We start from the raw sequence: 14,260 nt of genomic DNA, 5'->3' as shown, positions 1-14,260 counted from the left end.
CCCGCAAGCTCCTACGACCGGATGGGCGACTATCCCGGTCTTACCCCCTCACTGTCACTGAACTAGCCGGGCGGATAGTTTGGCGACACTTCATTCCCCCCCCCTCGTCGTCGTCCTCCTCCTCGACGGCGACCACTCTTGTTACGGATGGGGACGGCGACTCCGGGTCGCCGTTGGCAGATATGGTGTGAGTGGGTAGGTGCGGGTCCTTACTCCACACGCTGACTTCGGTCGTGGTCTGAGCACGCTGGTGCAAGTCTTAAGTGACGCGCTGGGTGGAAATGTCAAACAATCTCGGATAACACGCTTACTTACATACCTACCGTACCCTGTAGCTATGTTTGGTATAAGACAAGAAAATAATAATAATAATAATAATAATAAGCATACCATGATAGTCCTTTCCTCCTCGATCTCCTGAAAACCTCGCCAGCTCAATAGGAATAGCTGTAACACAGTAGGCATGCCTTTAGGCTAGGGCGGTAGATCAGATTTGTGCCCAGGGCGGTCGGGAGGGCTTACGCTGGCGGTGTTCCGAGGACACACCTCATCAAACGTTCGATGCGAAACACCACTAATTTGGCAGAGGGCATGAAATCATGCTCATAATCGGCGAAACAACTGAGTTTGCGGCTGGGATTCACCTGCATACCTGGATTGAACCGGTGAATGCTATACATGTATATTGCGCTAGGGGTCGACGAACAAATACACATAGAATTCATCACTTTATGTTGCGATACTTCAGCGAGCTTCACGGATATTACTCCCAAGCGTTGATGTTATGGTTTTGTCGCGAAAACTAGGATGGGCCTTACTATAATTCGTCGGTCCTATGGAACGCTGACTCGAGGAGGGCTTTGTGAAAACTATATACAAACTTGGCAGGGCCAGCATCCATTCGGAGATTATTGCTATTGGTATCGCCATGCCACAAACAAGTGAATCAAAACCAAAAACGCCGCCCAGCAACGGCACGCCGTCTCCCCGGGACCCCCGGACCGCGCCCCATCCCGCCCTCCATCTCCCATATCGGTCAAAGCCGCCGGGCGTTGAGTATCGCAGATCGGGAGCAGACAAAGACCGCTCGAAGTCGGAGACGACTGCAAGCGACAGGCTTTTTCGATCCCGAGGACGTCGCCGCAGGCGAACATGCCCACCGCGGCGGATCCTGTTAATTAAGACAGGGGCTGCGTGCAATGACAAGCACTGCACCCGTCCCCAGGACTGGCATCTCCGCCCACCCCTCCCCCGGAAGTCTCTGCGCGCGCGTGCAGTCCGTCGACCGCTGAGACTTGTGGGCGTCGGTGTCACGCTCGATCCCCGCGCATGGCTGGCACCCACAATTCGGAAGAAGCAGACGTGCGCGCCGCGTCGGTGGTGTCGAGCGCGCCGCGCGGGGTCGGCGGTCTCGCTTCGGGAGACATCTGGGTCATCGTGGAGTGCCAAAGCTTGAGTCACGCAATAGTAGTGCAATCGGGGCCCGGGTCTGTACCATGCGACCCGTCCGGCTGGCCATGGCCAGCTGGCTTGCCGTGGGACGGCGAGTGCAAGCTCTCGCCCGACGTCAAGCGCAGTCCGTGCTTCCGTGGGATGGGTGCCACCGGATTCCCCGTATGTCAGCCCGCTAAAACATTCCAATCTGCAAGTGACCCGGTCTTTTCGATGCTTCCGCTCGACATGTGGTTTTGCCCGAGGCTAAGCGGTGGGTCGGCATGTTCGAGGCCGACGACAAACTCTGACCAAGCGCACTCCTTTGAGACCCGCGATAACGATTTTAAACGCACCGAAGCTTGTTGCGCGGCTTGCCATACAGAAGCGCAATATGGACATACATGTCATGAGCGGCCCGTACAAGTTTTATTGTGACCGAGGGATACTTCGTTCGCACGCCTATACTGTTAGGGTACATGCGCATGTCCTTCCCCATTCGCTCGCGCCATATCAAGTATCCTATAGCAGCCCAAGAGATGTCATGACAAACCTCACTGTGCTCATGAATTACGTCTAAGATGTTGGTAGGGCTAGGCCCTCCTCCCACACGTCGCCCGGGATATTGGTACTCACTCATTAACTGTGGGGAATCTTGATCGCCGTAGATAACGTTCCATGCCGCCCGCTCTCCGGCCGCGAGCCACCGTGTTGGCAAGAACGGACGTTGGTGCCGGCAATTCAGTCGGGTTGAAGGCCGTCTAGACTGACAGATGGAATGTTCTGAACAGAGTTAGAATGGGGAAGGGCCTCGTCAAAGCCTCGATCTAGGTCAACTTCAGACGGAAGATGCAGCGCCTTGGGCTTGACACGAGAAGGTGTTCGAGGCGGGGCCGGGGGCAACTGGAAGGACGAGAGTAGCGAAGCTTCAGTGGAGAAGGTTCTAATGAATGGCAAGAGAATAGAGAGCTGACCAGTGAGAAAAACATGCGCAGTATGTTCAAATGCATCAACAGACTCGGACATATCGTCCACTGCAGGAGCTGGTTCGGACGTTCTGGGCGTGACGTTGACGTGGGCCCGTATGCATGGATGGCGAAGATCGCTTCAGCGCCTGAACATCTGTCGCAGCTTACGTAGGAGACGGCTAGGGATATGTTCCGGAGGAAGGCAATCAACAGAAAACAAGGCAAGCACCTTGCCGTGGTGAGGGCAGGGAAGGCGGCAACGCGGTTGGAAGCACCGGCTGGGAGGCAGAAGTTGACAGGCCAGGAGTGCGGAAAGTCGCTAGACCATCCAGAGGCAGTTGAAGGGACATCAATGAGCCGCGCGCTCCCAGCCGCCGTGATAGACGGTTCCCGCTGCCGGGCCAGAAGAGCGAGCTTTCGCCGGGGTCGAATGAGAACGAGCGGGAGGGCCAGCTAGCCAATGCCAGCCAGTGCCATTGCGCGATGCACATGCCGGCACAACCTTACTGGCGCAGAGCCAATCACAGGCTCGTAGGGCGAGGTCACTGGCGAATAGAAAGGTGGAGCGGCAGCGCCCGTGACGTGGAAGCTCGCACTGAGGGTGGGGGAGGTGTCATTTCGAGCAAGGGGACGGCGTGCGGAGGCATTAGAGAGGCAAGAGACGATACTGACAGCGAGGCGGACTGAAGTATAACATGTGCGCGAGATGGTATCTGGCGGGGCGTGGGGAGATGGACTGGTGCGAGTCGGTATGCGCCGCAGATTGGAGGAGGAGAAGAGATGGATGGCAAGAAGACAGGATTCGAAGACTGGCCTGGGAAGCGGGAGGTGGCAGCGTCTGGATGGCAAGAGCGTTGAAAGGAATGGGGCGATTCGCGCACAAGGGGAGGACAGGGGACAGAGACGAACCGGATGTGCCGCATCGGTCGTACATAGGAAGATTGGCTAAATTTTCAGGCTGAAGAAGGTTCTGAGAAGAGAGTCAATGGGATTCGAGTTCGAGCGAAGGCCGTCTTGAGCAGGCGGATCTCGGCTCGGGCCGGGGGCATCACTGGTGCAAACCTACTCCATGCAGACAGACAAGGCGGTCGTGGGATGCTGGTGTGTGCAGTGTACATGTGTGCCGCAGCTGCGGAAGGCGAGGTGCGAACGCAGCTGCAGGGCGGGGGAGGGAGACTAACTGAGCGAAGTTTAAAACTACGGGGCGGATGGAGGGAGGAGGAGAACAGGGCAGACGGCTTCCCTGCCGCTTCGGAGGGTTAATTGCGGGTTACATAATGAGATCTAGAATATGAGGATGCTAGGCCGGAAGGAGGCGATTCGTGGAGAGTGTGTGTATTCAAATATGGACATCGCTTCTTTCTGCCCGGCCAGATGTTATTTATCCAATCCCGAGGGTCCACCCCGCTCCGCCTTCTGTCTCTCGAGCTCCCAGTCCGCACCCTCAACCTGCCCCGTCGAAGCCCCCCGACGCGCACCTGCTGTGCATCGCCGTCCAGCTTGAGAGCATATATGCGCTGCTAACGTCTTCTGATAGCACCCGCGAACCCCGCTTCCACCTGCTTCGACGTCTCACCCCGCTCATCATATTCCAGCCCCGCGGGTGCTGTAGCAAACACTAAGCTCGTTTAGAATCTATCTCTGCCTCTCGTTCTTTGTTTTCCTTTTTTCGTCATGTCCGGCGGCCTCCCCTATCCCGTCTCCAACAATCGCGCCTCTTACCCCTCCAGCGAGACCTCCCCAACATATCACTCGGCTCCGGCGAACCCCCAATTCCCGTACTTTCCCCCTAGAAGCGCCAGCTTCGATGCTAGCCATGGGAGAGTGGACGCGTCTGGATCCTCTTCGTCTCTCTCTGGCATGTTCCACCACGCCGAGCACGACCCGCAGCATCAATATTCTCGTTCGGCACACCCGGCCGACGCGTATTCACATCCACAAGGGCACGGGCAACAGAGGGAACACGTATGGCATTACGCGCAATCAGTCGCGGACGCTCCGCGCGCGCGTCTCGACCATCCGAGCCTTGATGTGAATCTCGCTAGAGAGTACCAGAGTTCCATGGCTCACACCTCCGTCGGGAGCACCTCTCACGGGCACGGTGTCATGGCCGATACCTCCCCGCCCTCTCACAGGTCCCCCACGTCGGGATCCGCTACGGGCCGCTCGCGGAGAGAGAAGCCCCGCCTTGAATTGGCTGCTGATCAGCCTCTCACCACCCAGGGAAAGCCTCGAATGCGTGTGTATGTTGCATGCGTTCAGTGGTGAGTTTCCCTCGTGCTAGGCGCGGCTTTGGAGTCGCTCACGCATTGCGACCGCTTAGCCGAGGCAGGAAAATCCGTTGCGACGGAGCTAAGCCCGTTTGCCACAACTGCAGCCGTAGGACAGAGAACCCTCACCTCTGCACATACGATACTGCGCCCAAGCGGCGCGGACCCGACCGAGTCCCTGGGGCGCGCCAGCGTTCGGCGGGAGGCATTGGTGAGAAGCCGCCCAGGCGGCGGAGGCGTCACCAAACGCAGGACGGCCCGGACCAGCTCTTCATGACGTCGCAAAGTGCCTCCGTGAGTCCAGTAGAGGCGAAACCGACGTCGTTTAGCCCGACGGGCCAGGCCTTCTTGGCCAACACGTCTGCGCCTCACTCAGACAACCTGACCATCATCCAGGAGGTCGGGCCCGTCCATTATGGCAGGCACCGGCAGGGCTTACCTGAGTCCAGTCGCGCTTCGATGCCGACAGGCGTCGGGACACACTATCCTCAGCCTCACAACCTCGTAGGTCCATCAGATTCGTTAGCCGACATCAACGCCTCAGCTCACCCAACACACTTAGACCCAAGCGGCCGCTTTTGAAGCGATGTCGCTCGGGTCCCCTCTATCCGACGCGCCCGTTGGTTCCGTGGGTTACCCTTTGGTCGCACCACTTCATCATGGACTTCTTCTTAGGCATGTCACCGGTTCGGACGACGAGTTTTCTTATGGCGACAGCGGCGGTGGAGATGAGGACTGCAAGGGTGTGGGGATCGCGAGGGATCCTGGGTTACAATTTACTCGCGAGACGTGGTGGGACGCACTCCTTCTCCTGTACGCGAGCGAGGGCGGCACCGCGCCTCAATACGGCGCCTCCGTGACGATGCCGCCGGGTGTGCGGGAAACCACCACGGCGAGGATCACGGCAGATCTCCGCTTCATCTTCCGTGCGTCGCCGCATTGGCTGCATTTCATCAACCTCCCGCGCTTTTTCGGTTCTCTGCTGGATCCGCGTGCGCGCCATTATATACAACCGGGTCTCATCCTGGGGGCTCTCGCGCTTGCTATGTTTTTCAGAAGTCACGATGGGGAAGGTGGGCTGAGGGGGAGGGAGCGGGCGTTGACCTTGAGGGACCAGGCACAGAGCGCGCTGGAGGCGAGTCTGAATTCCCGATGGGTCGACCATGGTCTTGTTCAAGCCGCATGGGTAAGTGGTTATCTCGTCTTGCTTTGTCGTTGCGGTTTGCCGGAGTGGTGTTGTGATTTACTGAGTGTTACCTAGCTCCTTGCATTCTTTGAAATTTGTGCGCATCCGCTGCATTCAACAGCCCGCGTCCGCTCGTCGATGGGGTTGCTGGACTCTCTACTCCGGAGCCTGAATCTTCTGGCGCTGGACTCGGGCAACCCTAAGGCCTCCGTGTTCTCCACCGTTGTCCCAATTATATCCACCAGGTCGCCAAGGCAGCTCCGGCCACTGTCCCCCGAGGACTCGTCTTTCCCCCGGACCTCACAGTCACCTGTCGATTCTCGGTCCTTGGCCACTCACGGGTGGTCGCCAGTGGGGGCTCACCCGCCGGCGTCACTTCCCCTCCCCCCGCAATCGCACGAGTCCCACGCCTTCTCGGCCCACACGCATTCACCGACACAATCTTTCCTTCACTCCCATTCCCTTCCCTACGAGATAGAGCGACAATCCGCAGCGGCTACTTCGTCCTGCAGTTGTACCGCCTTCACTCTGGGACACTCCTGGGCCATGGTCCACGAAATCGCGCCCCTCTGGGACATGACGCCTACCTGGCAGAGCGAGTGGACCGAGAGCGATATCCGCATGGAGGAGTGCCGGCGGCTCGTCTGGAGCAGCGTTATGCTCAGCTCCGGACACAGTTCCTACACAGCGGCGCGTTCGGAGAGCGATGTGCAGCAATTGTTCATGATGGATCCGCGGAACGTGAGCGCACCTCTTGAATTTCGTTGCCCATCGGTTTTGATTGTGCCCAATATCCATCACTTCATTCGCAGTACGCACTCCTCTTTCCCGGAGAATCGCTCACTTGCGTCGATGGCTCTCCCGATATCCCGCCGCCTTCTAAGGACTCCGTCTGGGCGCTCTACATGCGGGCCATGCTGCTATGGAACAGCTGCATCCGGCTACGCACCGACACGAGCTTACCAGACACGGACAAGGCACAGTTCGCACTGACGGCCTGGACGGAGATCGAGGCCATCGAAGAGGCGTTAGGAAGACACACCTGCGGCATCGAACGCTCGTTCCTGTTTCAGGGTCGGGAGCTGCTGTTCAAGTGAGTTCTGAATGACCGTTCTGTTTGATGTTGTGTCGCGACTGACTGTTTGCTTTGTTTGTCCCCCTTCCGCGTCGCTTCGTGCTCGGTTCCGTACGACTGACGTGGGTTGCGTATGTCTATTTGATGTGCGACCGTCCTCGACTCGATTGCCGTTCCTCCGGTTGCAACGAAACTGCGCTTGCGTCGTCCAGCTCGCGGATGGTCATCGCGTATGAATTTCAGCGGTGTTTGCCCCAGCCCACGCAGTACGTAATCGTCTTCATCGCCCTCGCGACACGGTTGCGGCCTTTGTGGGTGGTCATGGTGCTGATGTCCGCGATTCTAGACATGCCAATCTGCTGTTCTATCGGCGAAAGGCGGAGGAGTGGCGTAAGTATACGACCCGCTCATTTACCGAACGTACCTCAGCGTTGACTGATCATCACGTCTTCCCTTCACCTTCCTTTTTCCTCGCCCTCGACACCGATCTCGCAGTGACACGCCAGGCCATCCTCGCTAAACGCCTCGCTAACGCGGACTACGGCTCGGTCACCGGCCTGCCCACCGCAGATCTAACCAAGCGGCCGTTTTTGCTGTTCTGGTTCATGTCCTTGATTGAGAGGTATGTGTTCGACTTGTGTGGGCTGCTGTGATTACCCATGTGCCTGACTGCCTCCGTCTCTTCCTCCGTCTTCTTTTCCGTCGCTGTCCCCGCCTCGCCATGGCGGCGTGCCTTAATACCCTGGGGCCCTCCCATGGGCGTGCGCTTCTCACACGTGATCGTCTTCGGCGTGTGCATCTAGAGCGTTGACACTCTGGTCGTACGATCAGTCACTGGGCTTCGCGCTCGACGTCGCCAAGACTCTGTCGCAACCGGTGGAATACCTGATGACGCTGTGGCCTTGCGCAGGTGAGCTCGCGGCGCCACGCTCTGTGCACGAGGACGGTGAGAACTAACGCAAGGTTCTGTTCGGCCCCCAGAGCAGCGCCGACGATGGGAGGACCTTCAAGAGAAGCTCAACCGTTCGCTCTTTGCAGCCACTGTGCCTGTTCCCCCCTCTGCTGTCTCCATCCCTCCGCCCGGTGCCGCCTAGAGCTAGAGTCCTATCCCCCCATCCGAAGCATTGCCTCAGCCCCGGCCACAACACAGTTGGCTCCCCTGAACAGGATGCCATATCGCCATATCTAACATCCTGCTGTGTTGTGACTCATCGTGTGCTTGCATTGCTTTCTGGTGCGTTCACCTCGCTTTCGTTTACGTACTTACGTACACTACCCTACACTTCGCGTATACTTTTGCCTGTTCTACTGTATGTTCTAGCTTCTTGGGCCACTTTTGCCACGCCAGCTACATTCCACTTTTTCTCGAGATATACAAGCACACGGACATGATGTGCTATGAACCTGGTTGGATTCCTTTGTCTTCTTTCATGCACTTTCTGGCTCGGAACGTGATGGACGTCCGCAATACCACTGCGTATATATCCATAACTGTATTTCCGCATTCCTTTGAACGCACGTCTCCTTGTAGTATACAATCTGCCTCATATCATACTCTCTGTCGCTGTTGTTTTGTGCTCGCGTTATTCCACGGATCCCGCTTGATCTAGTGGCTTCGCCCGGAGAGGCAAGTGTCCGACAGGCGTTTGGCTGCGACTGCTTCTCAGGGCGTCTCCGAACCCCATCACATCGTGTGACGAGCGCTGGCTTGATATTGTGCTCCTAATCTGGACTGCACCTTTCGCTTTCTTGTCTCCAATCCGCCATCGACCGCCGCTCAGCACACCGGAACACTCTGAACGACTTATTGCGATATGAACGAACCTGCACCAGAGTCCGTCCTCGACGAACGTCGTGTCGGGTCCGGGCCGATCGGCCTGCGTGTAGCAGTACCCCAGGCATCCACGAGCGCCACTGCGCCTCTCAAGCGGAGGGCATCGGAGGCATTTGAGGACGCCTCAAATGACGAGACGAAGCACAAGAAACCGAAGGAAACGAATGAGAAATTGGTGGGAGAAAGCGAGGAGGGTAGCAGAGCGAGCGTGGACGGCGGTGCGCTCTCGGACAATCTGGAGGAGGAGTTGCAGTGTGGGTGTTGCTCGGCGATCGTGTACAGGCCGGTGGTGGTGAATCCGTGCCAGCATTTCTTTTGCGGAAGGTGTGTGCGCACATCATGTGTTGTGCGGTGGTTAGTGCGGTTGGGCTGAAGTTGTTGCTGTGGTGTTGCCGTGGCGCGGAACAGTTGTCTTATGCTTTGGATCAAGGTAAGCGTTCCGGTCTTGTGCAAGTGCTGGGAAGTGGTGCAAGCCATATTGCTGTGGTCTCAAGAGCCAGTACGAAGCCCGCATGCCATGTCTTCATTTGCTCTATGATCTTGTACGTCTCCGAGGGTATACTGATCAGTGGATGTTTCGTAGAACGGTGGTACCAGTTGCCCAGCATGCAGGACAGTATCTTCGAACGTATCGTTTTCCAGGCCACTAGAGAAGGTCGTCGATACGCTTCTGCGGCATGCGCCAGGCAAAGCCCGGTCGGCCTCCGAACGTATGCAAGCTGACGCCATATACCACCCTGGCGTGCATATCCGGGTATACCGCGTCCCATCGCCCCCTTCGGTAACGCGCAATACTGAGTCATTCATACGCAGATTCCGAGTCCCAGACAAGCTTCGCCTGAGCCATCCCTGTCCAGTGTAAACGGCATGTACGTTCGACCCTGCCCGAACTGCATCCCCGGAAACCAATGGGGTTGGAGGTGTCCTCAACCCATCGTCGACCCTGATGTGGACCCGACTAACGCGTGGCCTATCGACGAAGGCAGTCCTCCTGGGCACGGTGTTTGTGGAAATTGGTGCGTTGTGCCTACTTCTGGAATTGGCATGTGCCTTACTTGTGCTACCAGCGAGAATATACTTGCCCTGCAAGCTCCTACGACAACCCGATGCGATTTCTGTCAGGTCTCGTTCTGCGGCATTAACGTGCCTATACGGTGCATAGCGGGGCCAATTCAGAACGCGCAACCTCACGGTCTGACAGACTTGAGCGACCTCATCCAGTGCGGTGAAGTATATGAATGTTTTGAAGGCAACACAGTCGAGGTCGATATCATGCTGGACTATCTGAGCGCGCAAGGTCTCACCCCCAAGCACATCTACCGAGAGGTATGTCGTCATAGCTGTATCGGATCGTTTCGGTTGTCAAACACAGACTTTATCGTTGCCCAGATTATCCAGCATATTCAAAATCAACCCCGCCAGTTCGCGCCCCTCATCGAGCTCGAGCTGTTTATGGATGTTCACTCTACATCGGGTGGTGTTGATCCCGATCCTAGCGCGCCGCGTTCGAGGATCTGTAGAGTGTGCGCGGCTGAGATCCTCCTGTATGGGCTGCGTGATTGGTGGGTTCGTGAGCGCAAGAAGGGCTTCCTCGAGCGCCATGTTCTGGCACGGCCGGATTGCCCTGAGGGGAGCCAATGCCCGAGACAGAAGCTTCACGGTCCGTATCATTCGCTATCATCGTCGCAGACGTTGGCTGGGTGCTGATATCCTCCTCCATGTTTCACCAGCGCATGCGAAAGAGTGTAAGTTCTGCTCGTATCAGTGATGCCACGTCCCGAACACGTACTTGATCACTGACATGCCGCATTCCTTCCCCAGTCAACCACATCATTGCACCGCCCGAGCCTCATCCTGCAGTTGAGCCCGCACCTCAATCAGCCCCCGCCCGCGAACCCAATGTGCGATCTGCCGTCGATTTCCCACCACTGGCCGCCGCGATCCCCGCGCCCGAGCTCGAAGCAGCACACGGGCCTCGGGCTGATGCTTTCGCGGCGGCTGTTGCCGCCGCAGTAGAAGACGACGACCTCCCCCTTCCGCCAACCCCGCGCATTCCGTTCAGCGTACCCCCGACTGAGTTGTTCGCCAACTACCGCTCGGCGCCCTCCTCCCAGGACTTCCGCGACGAGGTCGACGCGCTGCTGTAAAGGGCTGATGCTCTGAGAGCTTCTTCGGTCCGCGGTCATACCGTGGGTACGAGATCGGCTTGGTTGCTGCGATCCCGCGAATCGTGGTGGGCGGGAGATCCTGCTTCATTGTCGCGTTCTGTCGATCTTTACATTACGCTTACTCACCGAACCTTCTGCTCCACTTTGTATTTACGTTTACCCGTCGCTCGTTGCGTTGCTGTCTTCGCTTTTATCGAAGTTTTAGGTTGGTTGGCCGGAATCTAGAAGGATTGTCTCACAATATGTACCTATACTACGCCGCGGCCTACGTCTGGTTCGCGCGCTGTCTCGCACGATCGGTCCCGAATGAGCACTACTCACGATGTTTGTCCCGCTTAGTTTCTACCTCGACGTATTCCACTACTTAGTACCTGCATTATTACGTGTTCAGCGTGTTGGGGAGTCGGTTCGAGGCGATGAATCACGCAATGAGTTCACGCATAGGATGGGTCTGATAATAGTGCACAACACACAACAGGCGTAGCCACAACAGAGACCTAAACGAGGGGAAGGGGACGTAGCCGCCTTCTGCACAGGCAGCTAAGTTATCAGAGCACGGGCTGTCTGGTATACGGGGAAAGGTGGAGGCTGGGTAGTAAAACAAACAAGGAGAGGAAGGCAGAGCACTAGCCTACAAATATTATGTCACCTCCGCGAAATAACCCGGGTAAGGAGCGTACGCGAAACACGAAGGCTGAATGACAGTATTTACAACAATTGGGAAGTCCAGGAGGAGGTGACCGGAGCTGGAACCGGGGAGCGATAGTCGTCTAGTGTGAGCGAACAGGATGATGAAGCACGAGCATAGAGCAGCGAGAACACAACCAGACCCAAGTAGTCGGACCGTCAGAAGTAGGAGATGCCCTCGTACAAGCCGCCGCTCTCCTCCCAGGGGCGCTGCGACTTCTGCTTGACGTAATTGGCCTTCGCCGTCTTGGCCTCCTCCGCGCGCCGCTTCGCCTTGTCCGCGAGGTCCTGCGCGAGGCGCTCCGTGCGTGCCTTCGCGGCCTCCTTCTTGAGGCGCTTCGCCTCCGCCTTTGGGTCGGCGAGAGTGACATTGGAGTCCGAGGACGACGTGCTCGAGTACCGGGCGGACGGGTCCTTGCTCTTCTTCGCCTCCTTGAGGCTCTTGTCGCTCCCCGTGCTGCTGCCGTTCTTCCCGAACAGCTTCCCGATGCCGGACTTGACGCTGCGCTTGTCGTTCGAGGACACGTCCGAGTCGACCGACATCACGGGCGAGAGCGGGACTGGCGGTAAGTTCGACGACGACTTCGCCTTCTTGATCTCGGGCCTGGCGGGCTGATGCAGGACGCCGTTCGCCAAGGACGAAGAAGGCCTGTCGGCGAAGAGCGGAGGAGGAGAAGTGGCATCCGGCGAGTAGTCCGACGGAGACGCGAACCTGGGCGTGTGGGGAGTGTACGGCTCGCGCGAACCAGACGAGTAGGGCGAGCTCAGCGGGGGCGAACGAAGGTTCCCAAACGGCGACTGCATCTCGCGTGCGTACGGCGCGCTGTCGCGGCGCTCGTCCACGACAGGCGAGGCCTGGCCCAGCTGGGCGGCCAGAGGCAGACGCGGCTGGGGCGGGAGAGCTTGAGTGGACCGCCTCTGCGGACGGAAGGGCTGAGCACCGAATGGCGAAGTCGCGGCCAACTCGGCTGGCGGCGCGGATGCAGGCGAGGCTGCCGGACCAGAGATCTGAAGGTGCAGAGCGGGCGGTCTGCGGGCTGGCTGAGGACTTCGAGAAGCCGTGCGATACGAATCGGTCCTCGACTCGCTGCGTGACATCGCAGGGCTCCAGAGCGGACTGTAGGGTTCACCCTTGTGATGAGACCCTGACGGGCTACGCATAGCGCCCTGTCTCGACTCGCTCCTGGACGGCTGACGTTCCTCGTCATGGTTCGCATAGGCGTGGGCGCTGCGTGAAGGGAACTCTTGCCGCTGAGGAGTCTCTTCATCGTTCAGATAGTCCTCGAGGATGAACGTCTCCGTAGCCTCAGATGTGTTGCGGGAGTGGTAATGCTCGCCCCCGGCCTCTTCGGCATGCAGCGATTCCTCAATGATGCCGAGCAGCTTCGCGTTCGGGTTCGACACGGACGGTGAGGAAGGGCCGGCGGTGTCGCTTGGAGCGTGGGGTGATGTGGGACTGACGGGTGGCGACGCGAGGTAAGCGAGGGAAGATGTGCGGCTGAGGCTGGGCGTGCGAAGGGAACTGTACGAAGTCGACGAAGATAAGGAGCGCGAATCGTCCAATGGCGGCGGGATAAGCGACCCGCGGTGGAGCTGGAAGCCACGGTTCCCGCGATGCGAGGGAGGGGACAGCAGCGCGGGGTCGGGGAACTCGTCGCCCATGTACGACCCACCGTCCGAGTCGGAGTACACCGACACGGAGAGGTTCGAGGTCCTCGAGTCGCGATGCGACGACCGCTGAGAGTAGTCAGAGGGAACAGTCCCGAAAGAGTCGCGAATAGCGCGAGACGCGGTGATCTCGTCTGCGAACATGTCGTCAAACGAATCGAGCTCTTCCGAAGGACCCTCAGGGATGGGTTCCATTTCCATCGTGCTGACGTCGACCGCGGGTGACAGCATCTCCGCGATAGCCAGCAGGTCTTGCTCCGTGGACTGGGACATGACGCTGAACGGACGGGAGTCGGGGGCAACGCCGTAATCAGGAGGAGGGGACGGGGCCGACCTCGCGCCATGCCTACTCCGCGAGGAAGAAACGGAGTCCATAGATTCCATACGCCTCGGACGGGGAATAGGGAGGCTTTTGAGAGGGAGGTGTTCGGAGGAACGGGCGGGCAGAGCAGAGAGGGTCCCGAGTGAACCTGCCCGCCTCGGGTCAGGCAGCTCCAGCCGCTGCTGGGGAGGACTTGGCAGGGGAAGGCTGGGAGGTGGGGGACGCACTGCGCGTCGGAATTTAGGATCGCCGCTGATGGTAACGCATACAACGAGAAACGTACCAGGAGTGACAGGCGTCGTCCCCGGGGTGAAGTCCAGATACGTCTCCTCGTCCATAGATGGAAGAACCATCGACGTGTCGGACAGCCTCCTGGAGCTTGATGCCGGCGGGCTCCATGTCGCCGCGTCCGCGAGGCTAGCGAGAGCTGCCGCAGAGGGCAGCGGCATCTGCTGGCCAGGGATGCCGAACTCCTGTAGGTCCGCAAGCACGAAGAGGGACTCGGACGCTGAGGGACGCGAGGGTGAGCGAAGGCGGGACATGGTGTTAAACCGAGGGCAAGCACAGCCAAGACAGGTGGTCTATTTACGGCTAAGTACTAGTACTCACTGTTTGATGAAGCTGCTGATGGTGCTACCCCCCGTGCGAACC

At 58.4% G+C, this 14,260-nt stretch overlaps 3 protein-coding genes across 3 annotated transcripts; 2 read left to right on the top strand and 1 right to left on the bottom strand.

Annotated features, from left to right (window-relative positions):
• Positions 1–4,505: 4,505 nt before the first annotated feature.
• Positions 4,506–8,198, top strand: DICSQDRAFT_102714 (uncharacterized protein; the record flags this gene model as incomplete). Its single annotated transcript, XM_007363924.1, has 11 exons — positions 4,506–4,663; positions 4,723–5,173; positions 5,232–5,855; positions 5,931–6,206; positions 6,330–6,596; positions 6,668–6,948; positions 7,143–7,196; positions 7,277–7,320; positions 7,426–7,552; positions 7,734–7,840; positions 7,912–8,198. The coding sequence occupies 11 exons, from the start codon at positions 4,506–4,508 to the stop codon at positions 8,022–8,024; spliced, it is 2,502 nt and encodes an 833-aa protein (XP_007363986.1). The 3' UTR covers positions 8,025–8,198.
• Positions 8,199–8,744: 546 nt separating this feature from the next.
• Positions 8,745–10,471, top strand: DICSQDRAFT_55475 (uncharacterized protein; the record flags this gene model as incomplete). Its single annotated transcript, XM_007363923.1, has 6 exons — positions 8,745–9,088; positions 9,173–9,194; positions 9,348–9,518; positions 9,578–9,780; positions 9,832–10,090; positions 10,154–10,471. The coding sequence occupies 6 exons, from the start codon at positions 8,745–8,747 to the stop codon at positions 10,469–10,471; spliced, it is 1,317 nt and encodes a 438-aa protein (XP_007363985.1).
• A 1,307-nt stretch (positions 10,472–11,778) lies between these two features.
• DICSQDRAFT_168321 (uncharacterized protein) lies at positions 11,779–14,151 on the bottom strand (the record flags this gene model as incomplete). Its single annotated transcript, XM_007363922.1, has 2 exons — positions 11,779–13,835; positions 13,893–14,151. The coding sequence occupies 2 exons, from the start codon at positions 14,149–14,151 to the stop codon at positions 11,779–11,781; spliced, it is 2,316 nt and encodes a 771-aa protein (XP_007363984.1).
• Between the last annotated feature and the right edge of the window lie 109 nt (positions 14,152–14,260).

Source organism: Dichomitus squalens (genome assembly GCF_000275845.1).
Source record: "Dichomitus squalens LYAD-421 SS1 unplaced genomic scaffold DICSQscaffold_7, whole genome shotgun sequence".
NCBI lineage: Eukaryota > Fungi > Basidiomycota > Agaricomycetes > Polyporales > Polyporaceae > Dichomitus > Dichomitus squalens.
This window is presented reverse-complemented; position numbering and strand designations above follow the sequence as displayed.